The sequence below is a fragment of the Echiichthys vipera genome (assembly GCF_963691815.1).
Source record: "Echiichthys vipera genome assembly, chromosome: 8".
Classification (NCBI taxonomy): domain Eukaryota; kingdom Metazoa; phylum Chordata; class Actinopteri; order Perciformes; family Trachinidae; genus Echiichthys; species Echiichthys vipera.
Genome location: NC_139833.1, coordinates 6,217,846 through 6,239,183, shown reverse-complemented (window position 1 = coordinate 6,239,183; position 21,338 = coordinate 6,217,846). Strand labels below are relative to the sequence as shown.

Below are 21,338 nucleotides of genomic sequence, written 5' to 3'. Positions count from 1 at the left end.
GGCCGGCCCCAGTCTCCGTATCTGTAAATTCATTGGTCGAGGGACCTGTCAATCAATCAAAGCTTAGTCCGGCCCTAGTCTCCGTATCTGTAAACTCATTGGTCGACGGAGCTGTCAATCACCGTAGAACGTTTGCTGTTAACGGCATCCCATTGGCTCCTCTTAACCCAGTACTGCTCGCCTATTGGTTACTGTATATCTCACTCACAGGTAGGACACGCCCCTCTCATTGGTGATGTCACAGCTCGTTACGCCATTTTTGTTGGGGAGCAGTCGTGTCCAGAAAAGGAGGATTAGATTCAGAACAGGTACATCAGTCGGTACCGCGTATATTTTAATTTCTCCGAGCTGTCCGCCACACGGGACAGTCGCTTGTCCACCGCACGCACACAATGTCGTCAGAAAACCTGGACTCGGACACTCAGGTGGACTACGAGGACGAAAAACAGGTGGGTTTTCTGACTGCTGTCTTGATGTTGTTGGCTAACCACCGAGCATGCGAGCTAGAAGTGGCTAATATCAGCTAGAGTGTGTGCTCAGCGCTGCACCAGAGGCAGGGGAAGACTCCTGCAAGACATGCAGGGCTGTGACAAGCTGCTCCGTGGGCTGACAGTGCTTTTATCGCAGCTGTCCCACCACACAGAGCACCTCGCCACTGTGTCACTTTGTTGTGTCCCTTGCCTTGTCGTGTCATTGGCTGGCGAGTCCACAACAGCTCGGGCCTCATTGGTCTGTCCTGGAGGGTCTCAGGACGTGTCCGTGGTGGGCCCACAGTCTCCAAATAAAGACATACATGGGTGGTTTCACTCATGACAATATGCATTGAAAACACTGTCTGCGTCCTGACTTTCACATGGTTTGAGGTTCCTGATGGTCTTCTCCTGACAGTGACAACAACTGCAGTGTGACAGTGCTTCCGCATCTCCAACAACTTCAGTGATGTTCAACACTTGAATGAATTAAAGGGGGGATTCATATGCTTAATCATCTGTTGACATCAGTATGGGCCTGAACATGCGTCCACTGTGATCTGTGTGTTTGGTTTTACTGCTGAGGTTTGTTGATGATCTACAGTATACACACACACACACACACACACAAACATGTCAGGAACTTAAAGAATTTAGGGAGAAAGTTTTAGTTGGTTTGCTTTAATGATTCAGGAGATATTCATATTTTTTTGCCTGTCGTTTAACATAATACACACACACATATATATCTGAAATGCACAAAAGAACCTATACACGCATCAAATGGAAGAAGAAGAATTCCTTTATTAGACCCGCAATGGGGAAATTTGATTTTTCACTCTATTATTAGCAGGGGTTCGGTGCCTTGCTCAACAGCACCTCTACAGTGCCCAGGAGATGAACTGGCAGCTCTCCAGCCACCAGTCCACGCTCCCTTCATGGTCCACACAGGGACTCAAACCGGCAACCCTCCGGTTCCCAGCCAAGTCCCCTATGGACTGAGCTACTGCCAGCCCAAAAGATGTCAGAATGGGACTGCCATGCTATGCAGCGTTCCTTTGCTCAGGAGCACCTCAGCAGTGAACACCTCCATACTTGATTGATTGGGATCAAGTCCCAAATACAGACCAATTCCCTACAGACTGAGCTACTACCACCCCAAACGGCCCACATTCAAATGTCTATATGTTTTACAAAACGTCAACAATACAAGAAATATAGATATAGTTTATACATATGGATTTAAGGCCCAACCCTTTATGCACCTCCTGATTGACTGCACAGCAGGTTCGAAGTTTCACTCAAGCAGATACAGTATTGTCAAAAAGTGTGAAAGAAATTATGTCTAGCTTTGTTATGGCTAACTTTGCCACTACATAAGGGTATTTTTACACTTCTGTACAGAACTTTTTAAAACTCGGCTGCACAGAGAACGCATTGTTGGATTCTGCAGTTTCCTTGCATGGTGCCAAATATAGTAGCTCATAAATTTCTCGTCATGGAAGCAAGTGAATCCGCACAGTCGTAGCCACACGCCCCCCACCCCCTCCTGAGGGAACGCGTTCATCGGCTTCTATGTCCTGAGTCACATTTTATCCCTGCCCCAGCAAGATTTGCAGCCCTATCTTGTCTGCATAGTGGAAGTAGGTCTATGCTGCGTGCTGCTCGATCAATGTGTATGTGCAGGGAGTGCATAAATGGCCTTTGGAGTTTGTCCCCTGTAGTCTTACGTGCACTTTACATTTACGATTCCCTCAGATAGCTTTAGCATACAGTCGAAACACTTGATTCACGCTATGATCACTGACAAGGTGTGTCCTGGTTGACCAAATTGCTGACCTGAATATCTACCCGACATGGACTTGAATGACTGGTATCGGACCAGTTTGGCCAGTGTTTGTCAGTGGAACTAGCATAAATACCTACGCTGTCTTGACAATTGTCACCTCATGCTTCTGTAATCCCGTCCTGGTGTCGTATGAACTCGAAAGCATTGCTGTGTTATTGTTTCTCGACCACAATCCCCATATTCTTTCCAAAAAACAACACATGACAACATCATCAATTCCTTCAAATCAACAGACAGCAGGGGGATCATGGTATTTACTGTAAACGTTATTTACGGCAGCCGAAGCGTGACTCTCACAAGAAGCAGAAAACAAAGTTTGTTGTGTCCACATTAGCTGAATGTAGAAGGCATGTTACAACTTGTGACTTAACACTTGCATGTCATGTTTAAATGGATGTTACAGAATCTAACTGTAGGCACTTCAAGTTCTCTTATGTAATACTATTTTGCTTTACAGTGCTAGTTTAACATAAGTAGATCTGTTTGTTGACAGGATTTAGATTTGTGAGGGTCCGAGTTCATTCTTCATCAACTAGTTTTAGCTTTGACAGATGCAAGCTTGACACTCTTGGGCACCCAAATCCATTCCCAAAGACTACCCCGCTTTGAGTTTCATTTCGACTTATTTCCTGTCAGGCATGATGGTAATATGAGAGACTGTAATAGACGAAGATTCATGTTGTGACTCATACTATCATGAAGTATCTCCGGTTCCCACTAGTCATTGTCAGAGCACTTAGCCCACTTCACTGCAGAGGTTTTTAAGCACAGTTGAAGTATTTTTGAAGAGTGAAGTGGCCCTGTTTATCACAGTCCACTTTACTGCAGGAGTTTAGCTGTTAGCAGCAGGGTTTTTGGAATTGTAGGGTGACCATAAATGAGTGCCTGTCACAAAAACTGAAAAAAAATGTCATTTTAAAATTTTCTGACGATTTATCAGCTGACGTTTTCCTCCTGCTTTCTGCAAAGGACGAGTGTTTATGCCCGTTTGTTCTCGTCTCCACAGGACTCCCAGGAGAAGAATGCAAACCCTGTGAAGGCAGAAGAGGCCAAGCTGAAGGCCAAGTATCCCGGCCTGGGCCAGAAGCCCGGCGGTTCAGACTTCCTGATGAAGAGACTACAGAAAGGGGTAGGTGACCGTGGTTTGTTTACAACGTGGTCAGAGGTGAGAACTGCGTGGGGAAAGGACGGACTGTGTCTCAGATTTGATCCCCACAGCAGGCGTGTTTCTGTCAGCACACCAATGAATCCTTACCTGCTCATACATAACAGGCTGCATTTGGTGACTGGCAAACAAAATAGAAAAAATGATTTCAGCTATCTAGTCTAGCAGATTTTTCTTCTGTGATCAGTCATGCTCCAACGCATCACTGTCACTGTAAAATCACCTTGTAAGACTTCTTCCTTCTAAAACTAATTGTTCTGTAAATTATTTTATATTTGTTTTCATTGTGCACATAACCAGCCTCGTAGACATCATGTTGTGATTTTTTTTGGTTACAATTGAGTTTTATCGTATCAAACTTTCTTCACAGCCAAAGAGCAAGAGCTTCAATCTATAGTTGCCATTTTGTAGTGCGTTCAACAATAACACACATCCGTTAAAGCAGAGGGAGAGATCATTTCTCCACCGACTGAACCTCAGTAGACCAAAATGCCACATTGGTGACATCTGAAGTACAACCTGTTCGACGGATTATTTTTGTTTGTAATTTGAACGGCAGAGCAGAGCACAGAAAGGCATCGCTGTCTCTCCTCTCTCACTTTTTCCTTGTCTGGAAAAAGTGTTGCTCTCTCCACCTACATGCACTGAATTTGTTACAGAGAACTTCCACCTCTGGAGATTGTTGAAAGTCATTCTGGTAAATCGCTGAAGAGGAGTAGGAGTAGCCGAGGGGAAAGCCAAACAGTAAATTGCAGTACTTAATCATAAGATAACTCTCAGATTGGATATCATCAAAGTGTGTGTGTGCGTGTGAAACTTAAAGAATTGAGTCATTTCATCTTTTGCTGTTTAAAGAGTAGGATAAAAAGTTTCAGGTCTATCTCAACACAGTGCTCTTGCTGTAATAATTCTTCCTGTCCATACTGCCTGTGAAAGTATTCTTCTCCAAATGTGATTTCTATTTAAGACATGGAGGATTAAATAAAATCCATGTTTCTATTTACAAAAATTCACTCCAGGATATTTTCCTACTTACACTTGAAACACAACAACTTACAAACCATGCGCACTGTTCGAAACAACTATTTTGCGAATGCCCGTGCGTTTGTCCGGGATTTGCCATTGCTTCCTGAGGCCGTAATGGGCCCGGTGGATGAATCTGGAACAAGCCAACTGTGGAAGAAGAAGGCAGGAAAAGCCACAGGCCATAGACCAACAAGCCCAGCATGAGAAGCATGCAACAGGCTCGTGCAGCTGAAGCCTCATATTATCTTGAGCTGAACTTTGGAATATATATTGGCACGCAATGAGGACTGTGGATTTTGTAATCCATTTCTCATATTAGGATTGCATTATGAAGGGGCCTTCACAGGGCCAGAATGGACAGAAGGAACAATTGCAGGGACTGATAACTCTTTCAACATGCATAATAGTCATGTGAGTAGAATGACATTCATTAATCAGTTGTTTGGAACGGTTATGTTTTCAAGGTAAGGAACATGTTGAATGCTTTGTTTTCAGATTAATCTGGTGTTTCATCTTCACCTCACTCGCATAAACCAAAGATTTTTTAAAAATTTGAATGAAAAGATCCCACCGACATATTTGTTTGTCTCCTGGCGTCTCTTGCCAGACGCGGCGTGAACGTTGGCTAGATTGAAGGGCACCTTAACGAAAAGGGGCAGGTTTTCCATTCTGCTGCTCACCGTCATACTGCTCATATAATGTGTGTCATCATCACCTGACCTTTGTCTTTCTGTTGTGCACGCACATTAAAGGTCGCTAGCTAACTGTTGTACCTGCCCGTCAGCTACTAGAGAACAGGTTGATTTTGTTATCGCTTTAGCAACATGTTTGGTTTAGGTACGTTGAAGTTGCTTTAGATTTACTCATTAACATCTTCTTGTTGAAAATCACAGCTTGTTTTCTTTTCCTGACTGAAATCATTCAACAGCATGTTTCTAAAGATAAACGCGTCTTTTATCTCTTTTCTCACAGCAAAAGTACTTTGACTCAGGCGACTACAACATGGCCAAGGCCAAGATGAAGAAGCTTCCCGTGGCAGGGCCCGACAAGAACCTGGTGACTGGCGACCACATTCCGACGCCGCAGGACCTGCCCCAGAGGAAGTCCTCCTTGGTGACCAGCAAGCTAGCCGGCTAGCCTCCATCCTCCTAGAAACACCCTCATACCCCACCTGGGGCTTCCCTCAAATGTTGCTCCTCCTCGCCCGTGTCCCCACTATGTCCATCCCCTCCCCTCTCTTTCCTTTTCATCCCCAGGCACCACTGGCTTTAACATGTCGGGCAGAGTTGTATAAGTTTAAACTCCATTTGCTTGTATGTGGGTGGGGCGGGATGGGAGGGATGGAGGTCCAGGCGGCCCACAGGGTCGCAGCCTTCTCTGCCTTCCCACCAGGCACAGCTCTGCCCCTCTGCGCACTCTGCTCTACCGCCTCTTTATGTCTTGGTTTTTGGTGTTCCAAGATGCATCACAGTAGGTGTCATCAGGCAGGGGTTGGATGGGGTGAGTTAATGCACTTTGTAGTCCGTATAGTATGCTCTGTTCTTTTTTTGCATCCTAAATGACACCAAAATAATGTGTGTAAGGGAGTTAGGAACCATGATCGCGGCGCATTCTTTGATCTTTATGTTCCCTATCTCCGCTGGTGGCTCGCTTCGGCCGGAGCAGTTCAAAGATGTATGTGAATAATTGCTTGCATACCGAGTCTGTGAGTGGCAGCTGCCTCGCTTAAAGAGTTCTTTAGCATTCACCATATCGGGAAATGAATGGAGTCTTCCTTTCATCTCATCCTTCGGCTACCTTTCGTCAAACAGAAACCAGAGGTCATCTGCTGCAGCTCAGCCAAACGGGGATTTTAAGCACCACTTTTCGTTCCCTGTTGCTCTCTGCTCGTGGTGCTTTAATTCTTGACTCCTTTTGCTCCTGTTCTCTCTAAATATGCTGCATGATTGTAACAAAAAAAGAAACCTAACATTTTTCTTTTTTTTTAAACGGGACAGGGGCATCTGCTTAGTGATAGAAAGTATCAAAACAAAAACATGGAGCCCTGAAACGTCCACGGTCACACTTCCTTCCTCCCTTTCCTTTTTTGCTGCCCCGACAATCCACGTACACGCGCTCCTGTTAGCGGCCCAGGACAGCATCCAGCTGAGTATACCCTTGTATTATGTTGAATGGATGGGAACCTTGCCAGTCTCTTGAGTTCAGTCTTAGTTTGTTTGCTGTTGAGTTGCATCAAGGCGTGTGTTTACTATGAACCTAAAAGATTTGTGGGAGCATTGACGCACCCTCCATAGAGTATATGCTTCTGTAAATAGTACACAAACAAGCATGCAATTCCCGGTAAGCTCGGCGCTTTGAGAGAATAGGTAGTGCTAAATCGACTCACTTGGGACGACAGCCTGGGATTTCGAGGCTTGGAAACTCTATGCTTTACCATCCGAGCTGAATTTTACACTGCAGCTATCAGGCTCAGAGGTCGTGGGTCCCCTTGTCTTTCCATTGTGACGTCCTTTTAGTCAGTTGGCTCACATTGGGATGAGGCAGACTGCAGCCTGAGTTGTACTGGCTCATACTGTGTTTGTTCGGATCACATAGAGGTATGAAAAGTGATGTGACTTAGTTTTCCTGTCCCCTTGGAAACACAGATCCGAACACCGCTGAAGGTTAGCATATCAATGTCACACGCAAACACATTTTGACTAGACTGCTGTATCTGATCACAAAAGTCCAACTGAAGACAATTATTCTTATTCTAGCTGCTTGTTAAAGCTAAAGGAAGTTGATTTCTCATTCTGTCGTTGGAGACTGTTTACTCCATGTTTCAACACTCTCAGAATATATATATCACAGTCAAACGTAGTGGTTCCCTTGACGTTCATGTTGTGAAACACTAACTTTAGTAAAATAATACAATGACTTTGCTTCCTTTCAAACCTTAGCCGAAGTCTAGACCTGCTCCTACGAGCAGCACCCTGTAGAACAAAGTGTTTTATTCCCAAACTGACACAACACAGACTGATCTTTGATCTCAGGGGTGTCAGAGGGTACGCAGCAGGCAACCTGGTAACAACAGGTGTCACCCCAGCTCCCATGATCGTCATCGCAGGCTTAAAGCGGGACACCGCATGCCTGCGGGATGCACTCACTCCAACACTTGGCAAAGCAGAGAGAGATTTTATAACACACGGAAAGAGGGCAAAGTTTGAGGGCCCTATTTCCACCTGTTAATGTGGTTCAACCTCTGAAAGAGGTGAACGATGTGATCGACAAATCTGCAGACTTTGAATGCGGGCCGTCCACACATTCAACTATCTGAACTGGACACCGGCGCTCGCTCAGAATCAGCCTCTTGTATAATACTGCTTCAGGGAACCTTTCACAAACGCACACTCCACCATGTAGGCTAGGTGTTAGGGTGCATGCACCATCACATTCTCAACCTCACTTCTTTTTCATCCAGACTTTAAAAGGTGTCAAATGTGCAGTGAGTGAAAGAGAACTGACCTGTATGTATGTATGTATGTGCTTGTTCTGGTGTTTTATGAATGCACTGCTTTTCTTTGTTCCAGCCATTGTAAATAGACTTCGACAGGAAGGGATTTTTGTGTTGTTTCCCACCTGCTTTTCACTCGTTCATAGCCTGAGCTGTTTTCTGATCCAATGGTTCCGCTCTCCTTTCAGTTTAACACGACTTCTGCTCGCTCTTAGTGAATTGCAGAGGCTCTGTGGATCTGTATCATATGAAAATATGTGTAAATGCTGCTGATTCAGTCAAAGACAAATCTTAAGAGATGATACCCTGTAAAGAACACCTGTCCTCTTGATTCTAGCAGTCCGTCTCTGTTCTCCCTGAGCGTCTCTGTTTCAGAGTCCTATAGCTCCTGCGGCCAAGTCGATTCAGTTGAGACCGCGGTAAACCTTCATGTAAATTTTAACACTAAATTTTGAAGGTTGAATTACTGTAGAATCGACTTTTTGTCTGGCCAGGGCAACAAAAAAAAAAGTCTGGAACTTTCCTTTGTCACTTAACAAGAACAGGCCGTTTAGCGTCATATCGTGTTTAAAAGCCTACACTTTTGTGCTTTAAGAAGTAAAGATTGCGAAAAGAAATGGGTGAATAAGCTACAACGTGTTCTACGAAGAGCAGTGGACAGGAGTTCTTGAACGCTACTCAATGTTTGGCTTTCCACAGAGCGGTTCGGCGGGAGGAAGCGGGGTACGTTTCAAACCCGACACAGGGTGGTTCTCGTTCAGCTATATATCAACACGTGCCAGAATGTATAAAGGAATGACAGGCTGTGTGCTCCGAAGTACTTTCGTGCTGCTTTTACCTTCTCCGTTTTCTTGTTGTTTTGCAAGTAAATGTTTTTTTTTGTTTGTTTTTTCTCGTGTTCTCTTACTGCATACTTAGTATATTTCATCCTGGCCCGAGATAACTGCAGGGAAATCAGAGGCGCCCTCGCTTCCAAGGAAGAAAAAAAAAAAATCAAAATAAGGGTTTACATGATAAACGAGGATGACGTGAGAACACAGGAATGATTTTAAGACTTCAGAAAGTACAGGAATACTTGGAATGTTTCAGTTGTGTGGGAGTAGGTGAGAGGATTTTTGTCAGTATTTGAAATAAACTTTTACATTAATAAGACATCCTTTTGTTGTTTGTTTCGTGGTTGTTAGGTGTGTGTGCTCTTGCGCCATCGATGTACTGAATTTGTCGGCACCTACACGCCGACACCCCGGGCACACACGCACTCTAATGAGATAAGGTCCATAGAAGTCAAAGGCTGAATCTTATGGGTAAACCTATAAACCATGGGTGTCAAACTGATCCAGTAAAGGGCCGTGTGGCTGCAGGTTTTGATTCCAACCAAGCAAGAACACACCTGACTCGACTTACTCAATCACCTGAACTGTCTTCACACAGTTGATTTGTTGGACCAAGTGTGTTTTTGATTGGTTGGAATGAAAACCTGCAGCCACACGGCCCTTGTTACAGTTTGACACCCATGCTATAAACGATGTGTGGAAAGTACAACCTCCCTCTGACCACCAGGGGGGAGTGCGATCATTTATATCTGACATACTGCCCTCAGTTGAGGTCCAACATTCCTGACATTACTTCGGTATTTGTATCTGCGTAGAGAAGAACCACAGGTTTAAAGAGCTCACAGACTGAGGAGATGAAGATGAGAGCTCTGCTGTTGTTATACTCGAGCAAAGGTGTATCACCTTAATGTGATGTGATATAAAGGTTATGTGTGCTCTGTGTCCTTTATGGATTTTATTGCAGCAGATAAATAATGTCAGTGCAGCCTACAGCCAGGGTTGCTTATTCTTTACTAGTATAGGATCAGTGTCAGAGAGAAACCAAAGTTTTCTGTCAATTATTAAAACAAAGACATATAAAAGGGTTTAAAATAGCAATAAAGTCCTAAACATGCAATGTCACGATATGGATTGGGAAAATAGATTGGTTTGAACTATTTAAAACCAATAGTTCCAGACCTCATATACCTTTTTTTATTATTATTATTATTATTCCCAGAAGTAAAATGGCAGCAGTCAGTAGCCTGCTGCACTGTAGCTTCGACATCACCCCCTTTAACCCCCCTGTACCCGTCCATCTGTGCCGTCATTCCTCAAATCCACTTCCTCTGACACACTGTGAGAGCAGGTCAGCCTTTAAACTCACAATCCTCAACATCATATTATAACTTTAATGTTTTATATACAGAGAAGAGAGGTAGGAAGATGACTTGCTCTTCTTCTGTTGCAGCGAGTGTGTCTGCTACCACCAGTGGGTGATTCACGAATCACTCTAAAGAGACAAGAGAGAGTGTGATTATTGTTATTTGATCTACAGCTATTGTTCTTATTATAGCCTCTACCACTGTCATTACGTTTAATAATCTCCTCGTTGAGGATGTTATAATTGATTGATGGGCATTTCCGGTACTTCCTGTTCAGTTTACAAGTTTGATGTCATGGAAAAATACAAAAATAACCACATCCATCACAATCTCTGAGCCTCCTACTTCCTGTGTTTAGCTTCAAAAGCACCACAACTCCGAGTAATAGTTATAATAACAATAATAACTTTAATTTCATCTTTGAAAACAAAAGTTTGCAAAGTGCTTTGACAGACAGAGCAAAGACAAACGCATGTAAATCCATACACATCAACACAAACAGTAAAAACGACAAATTAACAACGGACCTTTTCAAAGTTGTAAACATAAACATTCTTTATTTCCTGTTTCGGTGTGAATGACGACAACTGACAGGAAGTAAACAAGGACCGAGACTGTTGCCTGGTAATGGAATTCCATTAGAAACGTCTATAAAAATGAAATTAACAATTAATTAAAAAAGAAGATATCGCATAAAAGCAAGTCCACTGTCATCAGTGTGAATGTCTGTGTGAATGGGTGAATGTGACAAACACTGTGAAAGCGCCTTGAGTAGTCAGAAGACTGGAAAGGCACTATATAAGTACAAGTTAATTTACTATTTACCGTCAAACCATATGATGAGCATCACATTAATAACAATTGGATAACAAATGGACATAACAACAAAATAAATAAATAAATACATAGAAAGAGGTAAAAAAATAATAATGATAATTTTAAAAAAAATGATATCAATGAGGATATTGACTTGAAATACACCTCCAGCTCTTTCATGAAAACACAAAAATGGGTTTTACTTTGGAAAATTAACACATGTGGGTGTAAAATTTTGCAAGAATTAAAAGGAGATTCATTAAAAATGAGCGTTGAAAAGCCGTTTTTCTGTTTTTACATTTAAAAAGTAGCCTGAACAAAGACTTAAAACGGTTTAAAACGCCGTTTTTCTGTTTTTACATTTAAAAAGTAGCCTGAACAAAGACTTAAAACGGTTTAAAACGCCGTTTTTGTTTTGTTATTATATTTAAAAAGTAGCCTGAACAAAGACTTAAAACGGTTTAAAACGCCGTTTTTGTTTCTGTTATTATATTTAAAAAGTAGCCTGAACAAAGACTTAAAACGGTTTAAAACGCTGTTTTTGTTTCTGTTATAATATTTAAAAAGTAGCCTGAACAAAGACTTAAAACGGTTTAAAACGCCGTTTTTGTTTCTGTTATTATATTTAAAAAGTAGCCTGAACAAAGACTTAAAACGGTTTAAAACGCCGTTTTTGTTTCTGTTATTATATTTAAAAAGTAGCCTGAACAAAGACTTAAAACGGTTTAAAACGCCGTTTTTAAAAAGTAGCCTGAACAAAGACTTAAAACGGTTTAAAACGCCGTTTTTGTTTATTATATTTAAAAAGTAGCCTGAACAAAGACTTAAAACGGTTTAAAACGCCGTTTTTGTTTCTGTTATTATATTTAAAAAGTAGCCTGAACAAAGACTTAAAACGGTTTAAAACGCCGTTTTTGTTTATTATATTTAAAAAGTAGCCTGAACAAAGACTTAAAACGGTTTAAAATGCCGTTTTTGTTTCTGTTATTATATTTAAAAAGTAGCCTGAACAAAGACTTAAAACGGTGTAAAACGCCGTTTTTGTTTCTGTTATTATATTTAAAAAGTAGCCTGAACAAAGACACAAAACGGTTTAAAACGCCGTTTTTAAAAAGTAGCCTGAACAAAGACACAAAACGGTTTAAAACGGTTTTTTGTTTGGGGAAGTTGATGACGTATGACGACACTTACGTAATGACGTAGGCGCCCACCGCGCATAAAAGCCACTACAGAGCTCAACGTCTCACTTCCGTCTGAGTGCAACACGGCCATGGAGAGTAAGTGAACGTCGGAGAAAAGGCTAGCATTTTGTTCAACACAGGCTAGCAGGATTTATCTAATTAGCTTTTTTTTTCGAAAACAAGTACGCGTAATTTATTTTCAAGCAAAACAACCCAAAATGAATATCATTCCGACGACGAAACGGGCCGGTTTGACCGGAGGAGTCATGAGCTGTTTTATCCTTCCTCAAAATGGAGTCGTGGAGGGCCCGATGCACTACGGCTCAGGGGAGTCCTCCCCGCAGATCGCCATGGGCTCATCCAGAGACACCCTCAACGACTTCGGGGCCAAAGATACCCCGAGGCGACCCAAGAACCTCGGGGTGAACGGCTTCGCGACGAAAAACCTCCGGGAGGACAGCGACGACGTAGAGGACAGTTCGTTGCCGTGTACTCCGGAGCTCATGCAGACGGACAGCGAGGTCTCCAGTTGTCCGGCAGGGGACGAGGTGTTGGAGAACGACACGAGGCAACTCATGAGCCGCTTCCTCAGAGACTTTACTGGAATTTCAAAATCGCAGTGGCATGAGAGCAGAGATCTTGCGACCATGAAGAGGGTCGTGGAGGACGTTTTGGAGAAGCACAGATACGCATACAATGGTAGGTAGTGACGTGTGTGTGTGTGTGGGGAAGAGGGGGGTGGGGGGGTATTCTCAGACAGCTGCCTTTTTACCTGTTAAAGCTGTGTTTATTAACCCTTATTGTTTTTATTATATCTAATTCTAAAAACAGACACCATGTTTGGAACTGCTGTAGGAGCCATTTTACTCTCTCAGGGCGTAGAACTAAGTTAAATTAAAGACAGCAGTCATCCAGTTATAACTAATTTCAATGGAAGTAAGTTGGGACTTAAATTGATAGCCACACATCAATGTTTGCTTAAATGTACACACAAGATTTCTGACCCAGAACATGATTTTTATTGTCTTTATTTTAGGTATGATCAACAAATTGTCATTGGATGACAGACCGGATGACGCCTGTTTTGTCAGCGCGGTGGCCAAGAGCCTCTTCGCAGACGGAACCACCAACTGGGGCCGCGTCGCCAGCCTGGTGGCCTTCGGGGCGGTGGTGTCTCAGTACCTGAAGGAGAAAGGCAGGGAGAACTGTGTGGAGCTGGTGGGGCAGGAAATCTCCACGTACTTGCTCACTGACCAGCGGGATTGGCTGGTGAAAAACAACGCCTGGGTGAGTTATGACTAATGGCTGAATGACAGGATGTAGGAAAAATGTACTGGTTTGCCTGACTGCTCTCATTGTGCAACGACGCCTAGTCATCCAGTGAACGTGTGCTTTAGCGCTTCGCCCCTTCAGATTTCCCAACCTAACGTTTTATATATCATTTATTTCCAGGAGGGCTTTGTGGAGTTCTTTCGAGTAGCGGACCCAGAGTCCACAGTGAGGAACACGCTCATGGCCTTTGCTGGATTTGCTGGTATTGGGGCGACACTGGCCCTGTTGATCAGGTGAACCCTCTTTTTTTGGACACTCAGAGACTTATTTTCACATGGTGGATTCTCTTCTCTTGACATTTCCTCCACATTGAAATTGGACTTTGACGGACAAAAACTGCTGATCGGTGGTTCCTTTTCATCTTTATCTTTGGCTCTCCTCCACCCCCAACCGCAAATGAGTACAAACAAATTTGCTGTTGACGTAAATGGACGGACTTTACTTGCAGCAGTCAACCTTCAAGCGTTTATTTAAATTACAGAGGATTTATTTTTGTAAAATGTGTTTCTATGCAAATTAAAAAATGGGCAGTCAGTTGACCTGATTTTCGCTTAATTGTCGCCTGATTGTGTTTACTACTTTTTGTTCCCAATTGTATCACAATTCCACGGCAGTAATGGTGTTTTGTAAGTAAGCCCCAGGCCAAAGCAGGAAGGAAAAGTTGCATTTTTCCATGCAGTCATGAAGCCCATTTCCATAAAGCCCATTCATAACCTCTGGATCCACATCAACCGTGTGAGGACAGGAGGGGGGGGGGATTTGCATGAGTGTAGCTCTGCTTCCTTGTTCTGAAAATGTTGGATCTGCACTAGGAGACAAGAAGCAACCACATGCAGGACTTTTTGGCTGAACTGCAGCCTGGAAAGATTGAGTCTTTTTTTCTGGAAGAAATGAACAAGGACTGAGTTGGGAAGATACAGATTGTGCTGGTCGCCTGCACCAAAGCTGACAGTAGTTGTGGAAGGCTATTGCTCCTCAGATTGAGAGAAGACGACGATTAATAGTACAGATCCAGTTGTAAGCTAACAAATCTGTAGGTTGAAATAATAAAAAAAAGACATTTAATTCACATGGTTTGACGTTTTGATGCTGTCTCACTGTGCCAGGAACTTTGCAAACATTGAGGTTACATCTACACTCACACTGGTCCTGTTCTGATATAAATCGCCCCGCTCTGAATTAGGTTTAACGCCTCCGCACTTATCAACCCTTTCCTGTTTGTCACACCACAAACCCAAGACGGAGATCCGGCAGTCGTTTCCTAGAAATTTGATGAGGCTGTCGCAGCGCCTCCCATCACCCTGAGCTCAGCTGCATCCGCAGTTTTGCGAGTTGCAGTCTATCTGCAAAGAGCTGGTGCACAAGAGCACAATGCACAAGCTAGATTGTGAAACTGGGGTGAAAAAAACGTCCATAACACTCGAAATTGCACAACAGCGTCTGCTTCCTGAGTTCGCAAGTCAGTTGGTTGCCTAGAAACTGATGACTTGGATAGACTTGACTCATATTTTTAGTTTACAAAACATTATCAAATATCAACAAATATGATGTGTTGGATTGGGTACTTGGAGGTTCATCATGTGTCTATTTTTTGAGTATATGGTTTATTACAGTGCTCTGATGCAAAAGTACAATTTTCTCACCACTTTACATGTCTGATATGGTCGTAGTCAAAGGTTTCTAGAGTCTTCTAGACCCTACTTCCACCCTGCTCTGGCCTACTGTTACTTGAAGCATTAATCTAGACACACACTATTTTTTTTGCACTTTTCATCTAAAATCTCAAACCTCAAGCAGGGGAATCCTTGGTGATGTGTGGCTGCGCCCTTGTTTGTTCAGATCCTCCCGTCGTCTTGGGTTACAGGACAAACAACACTCGTCGAGGTCTTGCGAGGAAATGGAGTAGAGTCTCTCCATGGTGATGATTCACAGCAGACCTCCCCGTGTCCTCTCCTGCAGCTAATGATGTTAGCTACCACCCTGGTTACCCCTGCACGGTTCATTGTGAAGAACGGGCTGCTCCACAATGGGGAATTGAGGCTGAGGCAATTTTCTCGAGCAGCTTGCACCATACACAAGTGGATTGGGGGGGTGCACATAACAGGCAGCACTGTAGTGTCTCGGGGGCTGAATATGCAAAGCGCACTCGGTCTTTGAACAACCTTGATGTTGGTAACAAGCTGATTAGAGCAATATATTATTTAAGTGTGCATACATTATCTTCCATCATAAGTATTAAAGACCTACTGTTACTTAATAATCATCTGCACAGAGAAGCGTGTTAGCTTGTTTATCAATTAACAGCTCAGCACATCTCGGTAGGCTCTTAAACGTATGAATTGCTGTAAATGTGTACTTCATCCTTAGGCCTAAATAATGCACGTCAAACTGAGACGGTTGTGGTTGACGATGTCAACACAGCGATTGTTTCACTGTGGTTAGATGGTCTGTTATCTCTCTCAGCAAAAGAAAGCATCGATTAAGTTGTTGCCAATGTTTTTGAAGAAGGCTACAGAGCTCGTAAGAATATATGTATTTTCCCAGTTTCAGCTTTCACAGTTTCCAGCTGCAGGTTTGCCTAAAAGTGTAAATCATCTGTTGTGGTTAAACAAACCTGTCAAATGCAGCAGCTGTAAACTGGAAAGCTTGTGGGAATCCTTCAGTAGGTGAACACATTCCTATCATGGGATAGTTTTAAGGAGTGGTTCTGAAACTATTGTTTACGCACATACTTAACATTCACATACTGTAGGGAGTATTGATAATATCAAACTTGGCTCACAACTGCCCAACCCAGAGGAAAACAAGCTTTAATAAGGACTGGAATTACTTATTTAGAGTTCCTCTCTATTGAGCGTACATTTGAATGCCTGCAGACCTTTTTTTAGGGATGTGGGCATTCTGGTGGCTGCAACGAGGAAGTCTGTCTTCTTGACACACTTCTGAGAAATTCATACTATTGAAAAATAGTTCAGATTAGTTTCAGTGCCAGGTGAACTCCATTTCATCAGGTTTCATTGATCAACAAGTTGTCTTTCCTTCCACATAAACCAGCCCGATGCAGTTTACTGTTTCAGTTAACTCGAGCTCTGAGGAGCGGCCTTTTTCACACAGCCAGAGCATTGGCTGGAGGCCTCTCCGCTTCCCCGTAGCAACAGCCCGCCCCTTTAGTTTTAAAAAAAGCAACAGTTTCTGGGAAGTCAGCTGACGCACAAGTTTATCTTTAACAGAAGTACTCAGCTGCAGCGGTACCGCTTAGAAGCTGTGTATACTCCGAATTCTGACCCTGAGATGCAAAGATAGGTTGAGTATTTGCAGTGAGAAGTGCAAAAGGGAGAGAAACTGTTGAATTGAAAACTTGAGTAAGTGCTTTCAGGTCTCACCAACTTAAAAAAAATCCCCAAGAAACAGGGCGAAGTACTGTTGAAGTACAGAAGTACTAAACCGTCACAAAAATGTCTAGAGCTGCCACACTGGCAAATAATTCAACTTGTAGTCCTTTGAGCTTCAGACAGCGTCTTTAGTTACATCTTGGCCGACAGTCTTTGCTCTATTTGAATATGCAACTTGTTTATACAGACGTGCAGGGGACTCTGACTGCATCAAGTCACTTTGAGCAAAACATATCGAAATGTCTCAGAGCATCGCTGTAAATAATCATGTAAACACAATTTTCAATGCTTTTTTTTCTCTCAGCATGTTCCTTCACTTAGTTTTTGTAAAGTTCGAGTAGGTGGACTAAAAATCTACAAGGTTTCAGGATATATACACACGTGCAGAGGACTCTGACTGCATCAACTGACTTTGAGCAAAACACATCGAAATGTGTCTCAGAGCATCGCTGTAAATAATCACATTAAAGCAGTTTTCAATGCTTTTTTCCTTAACATGTTTCTTAACTTTTGTCAAGTTTGAGTAGGTGGAAAACTTTTATATAAGCAATTCTTCTTCCTAAATTCTAACCCTGTTTTTTAGAAACCTAAGCACCGCCACTTCTCGTTTGCGACAATCCTTTTCCCTGGAAACACCTGTCAGACGACGGGCTGCATCCATAATACTTTATGCAAAGGGCGTAAATTTGCATGCGCCGTCTCTCTGTACCTTATTTGCTTTGTCTGCTACTTTGAATTATACACAAGCCTTCCGCTCATTCCTTCAACGATCTATAAATAGGTGTAAACATTCTCCTGTTTAATCTGGTTTGATGTAAAGCAGACACATTCTGCCCATTGGCGCTGTGAATGTCCATCAACGCAAGGAAGCTTTTGCATTGATAAGCTCAGTATGTGGTGACCCAGAACGGCCTGTGAACGTATGTATAGATATTAGGATCCAAATCTGAGACTTTTGAGGCCTGTGAGGTAAAAAAGATGAAGGCTCCAAAGTAATCCTGCTTATCTCAGTGAGGTTTTGTTTTTTGGGGCAATTACTAATATTGAGTTGCTCCAAAAAAAAATCATAGATTATGTGATTAATACAAAAAGAGAACTCAAAATAGAAGTTGGATCAAAATCTCTGACATTGTGCTCCTTTGTGCAGTGTCACACTCACTTTGCTCTTTGTACCTGTAGCGTATAAGAGAAGGGCGTATGAGTCACGGACTTTGTGTGTTGGCTATTGTTCATACAGATGGCAGCCATTGCAATGCCTTTTTAAAAAGCTTTCCTGAGCTGGTTATTGTTGAACAGTATTGTTATGGGACACAGCAAAGGAAGAGCGCTTTAAATAGAGGTTTTAAAATAGTCCGAGATCATAGGTCCAAGGCTTCTCATTCATCAGCGCTGCAGTCTAAACTCTCAACATGCTGTGTGGTGGATACTTATCACATATCACATTTAATCCACTGGGTGATGTGTCATGTTCTTTTCTGTGCCCGTCTTTTGAAACTTTATTCTCTGACTGATGACTATAGTGCAGTATTAATAGGCAGCTTATCCACGTTGGCACTTCTGACCTGCAGGCTGCCCACTGTCTCTGTTACTGCAGCCTGCAGTTGTCCCTTATTTGTGTTTAGGAGATAAAGCACCATCTAAATAGGATTACGGGTTGGTGGTAGATCGAGTGTAACAATAGCCAGTGAAATACCAGCTAATTTCACTCAGGATAAATAAATAAAGCTTCTTGAATCTTGAAAACAGGCTGACACACTCCCCTCCTACCTATTGGTTAATAGCATAAAGCTTCTTTTTGCCATTGAGTGCATGAAAACTAGCAAGTAGAGAAGTCGAAATGGTTTGCTAAAAGTACGGTGGCCCTGAGAGCTCACTGCAAAAGAAAAAGGCATGCAAAAAAACAAAACGGAGTCATATTAAGAAAACCTCTACTGGGAAAACAAATGGCGTACTTAGGAGTAGTATGTACAGCTTCATGCAGTAGGAATGTTATTGGGCCATACAACTGGTCTTCATCTTTGACCCTCTCGTCTGCTCATATATCCGTTGCGATCCGTAGCACAAAATTTCATCTTGAGGCTGTCATGTCTTTCCTCTCTCCATGGCTCATTCGAAGTGACGTATGTATGCATGTATGCAGACAGACAGACACATTAGATTTTTTTCTGGCATGCTATACAGCCCTATAGTATTCACTTGCGTGGGTGGCACACGCTTGTGTTTTTTTGTGGCTTATGAAGTTATTGAAGTCGGCTGTCTGCCAGTGGTGTTGGAAAACGAGCTAAATGTTGGCATAACGGCACATGCTAACTTCACCCGCTGTCCCAGTATTACTTGGTTCTTAACTGATGACATATCAAGCGACGTGATAGGTTTATGTTTTTGTTAGTGATGTCAGCAAAACTGGTACCAGAAGTTTAACTTGGTCGTCCCCTATTACGGGTTATAGCCAGCTAGCGTAACGTTAGCCTGTTTCACAATTTAGTGTCCTGGCCTATTATTTGAACTGGCAGGCTAATAATAAACAAAATGCTAAAGCTAGGTTAACAGCAGATATCCACAATGAGACCACAATGTTAACATACGCAGGCCTGCCGCACAAAGCAAATAAATCAGTTAATCGCATGATGACTTTTAATGAGCTCTAACTTTTACAGCCGTGATCATTTAAATTTTTCTGTTCTCCTGGTGTCCCTCCATCAAAGAGACTGGAGGACAAGTGTTTTCACTCAGGTTCATCTGTTTCCACTAACCCCTTGCTTCCTCAGCATAATGAGGAATTAACCGAGGTCTCCTGTCGTGTCAGTCACTTGCCAGCTGCACAGACTGTGTGTGTGGGGGCGGACCCCTGATATTTCCCAGAGTGCAGCGGGAGAGCCCTGTGAGGAGCAGGTTAGAGGACGCGCTAGTTGAGGATTGGAGGTATAAAAACAAAGATGGAGTTTATTTCAAAGCTGAACGCCACAGCTGCCGTGTGGGAGCACTTGGGGTCCAAATCATTATCAAGTCACATTATCAGTTGAAAATGGTCTCAAAACGGCAATTTTATTGCTTCTCGCAATAATTTCTGGGACAGTCTATCGCCCAGCATAATTTGTTAGCGTGACACGTGTAAACATACGCCAAGAAACTTCCATTTTAGCTCATTTCCCAACGCCACTGAAGGATCGTCAGTCCAGTCTCCTGCTGTCATGTCATGGTTTTCAAATGAAGAGAGAGAAGAGGGGGCAACGGCTTGATACAGACCATGTTTCTCTATTTGCAGTTGGTGTTTTTTTCTTTAAATGCTGCAACTCTGCTGTTGAATTGGGGATATTTTCTTGATTCTACTGTAATAATAACTGTAAGGATTCATTTGGGTCTTTCTTCCTTTTCCCTTGTGATGGGAGTTTTCATGTTGTTGCAGTATTCTCTGCCGACTGCAGTGAGATAGCAGCTACGTGTCGTCTCTGCTCAGGCAGAAGTTGTTGTAACCGTCTGCTCGCTCTCAGTACACTGTGTACTCTGAGGCAGGTCATTGCCCCTGCATTAGGTCATTGCAGGCTTTCCATGTTTTGTTTCAGAGTGGAGAGCAGTTTTTGTAACAAAGCCAGCATTCTGTCTTGAAGGGGAGTTGACATTCCCAGCAAACTGCCCGGCTTGTTATAGACGGGAAGGAAGTATCGGAACATTTAGTCCATGAATAAATGCTGTGCCCCAGCAGTGTGAACTGGCACATGTTCAGTTATCTTTCTCCACAGTCAAGACTAAACATGCCACTGTTTTCCTTCTTCCTTTTTTCGTATCCAGTTTGAAATGTTGAGTCTTTTCTTTACTCATTTGCACAGACATAAAAGTGTAAAGGGAAAGGAAAACCATACAAATGATCTGTCTGTTCATTTAAATAATTTGCCTCAAAATGTTAAATGTAAATGTGACTGAAATGTTTTATTTCTGCATTTTGAATCTGGACCCTGGAGCAAAATAATTCAACTTGTAGTCCTTTGAGCTTCAGAAGGCGTCTTTAGTTACATCTTAGCCGACAGTCTTTGCTCTGCTATTTGAATATGCAGAACTTGTTGTGTCTCAGAGCATCGCTGTAAATAATCATGTAAACACAATTTTCAATGCTTTTTTTCCCTCAACATGTTCCTTCACTTGACCTTTGTCAAGTTCAAGTAGGTGGACTTTTAAAAAATCTGCAAGGTTTCAGGTTTTTATCCAGTTCAAGGTTCACTTCCTAGCTCGTCTGGAAAAATGTTAAGGGTCATCAGCAGATGACCAGCTGTAACGTGACTGAATGCTCCAGAAAACACAGGGACCTCGAGTTAACTTAAGTTTCGTTTTCTTTCAGCTTGTCAGCTTGTTCTCACTTTTTAGTTTGGCAGCTCGGTTTGTTGAAATGTACTAAAGTAACTGGCTTCCTGTTGGATTTCAG

At 42.7% G+C, this 21,338-nt stretch overlaps 2 protein-coding genes across 2 annotated transcripts; both read left to right on the top strand.

Moving 5' to 3' along the window:
• Window positions 1-273: 273 nt before the first annotated feature.
• On the top strand, window positions 274-9,155 carry ensab (endosulfine alpha b). The gene is made up of 3 exons (XM_083918745.1): window positions 274-449; window positions 3,326-3,448; window positions 5,483-9,155. Exons 1-3 carry the CDS (start codon window positions 393-395, stop codon window positions 5,645-5,647), a joined length of 345 nt encoding a protein of 114 aa, XP_083774871.1. The 5' UTR covers window positions 274-392; the 3' UTR covers window positions 5,648-9,155.
• Window positions 9,156-12,275: 3,120 nt separating this feature from the next.
• Window positions 12,276-14,084, top strand: mcl1b (MCL1 apoptosis regulator, BCL2 family member b). Its single transcript, XM_083917610.1, has 3 exons — window positions 12,276-12,896; window positions 13,234-13,484; window positions 13,650-14,084. Exons 1-3 carry the CDS (start codon window positions 12,416-12,418, stop codon window positions 13,764-13,766), a joined length of 849 nt encoding a protein of 282 aa, XP_083773736.1. The 5' UTR covers window positions 12,276-12,415; the 3' UTR covers window positions 13,767-14,084.
• The last annotated feature ends 7,254 nt before the right edge of the window (window positions 14,085-21,338 follow it).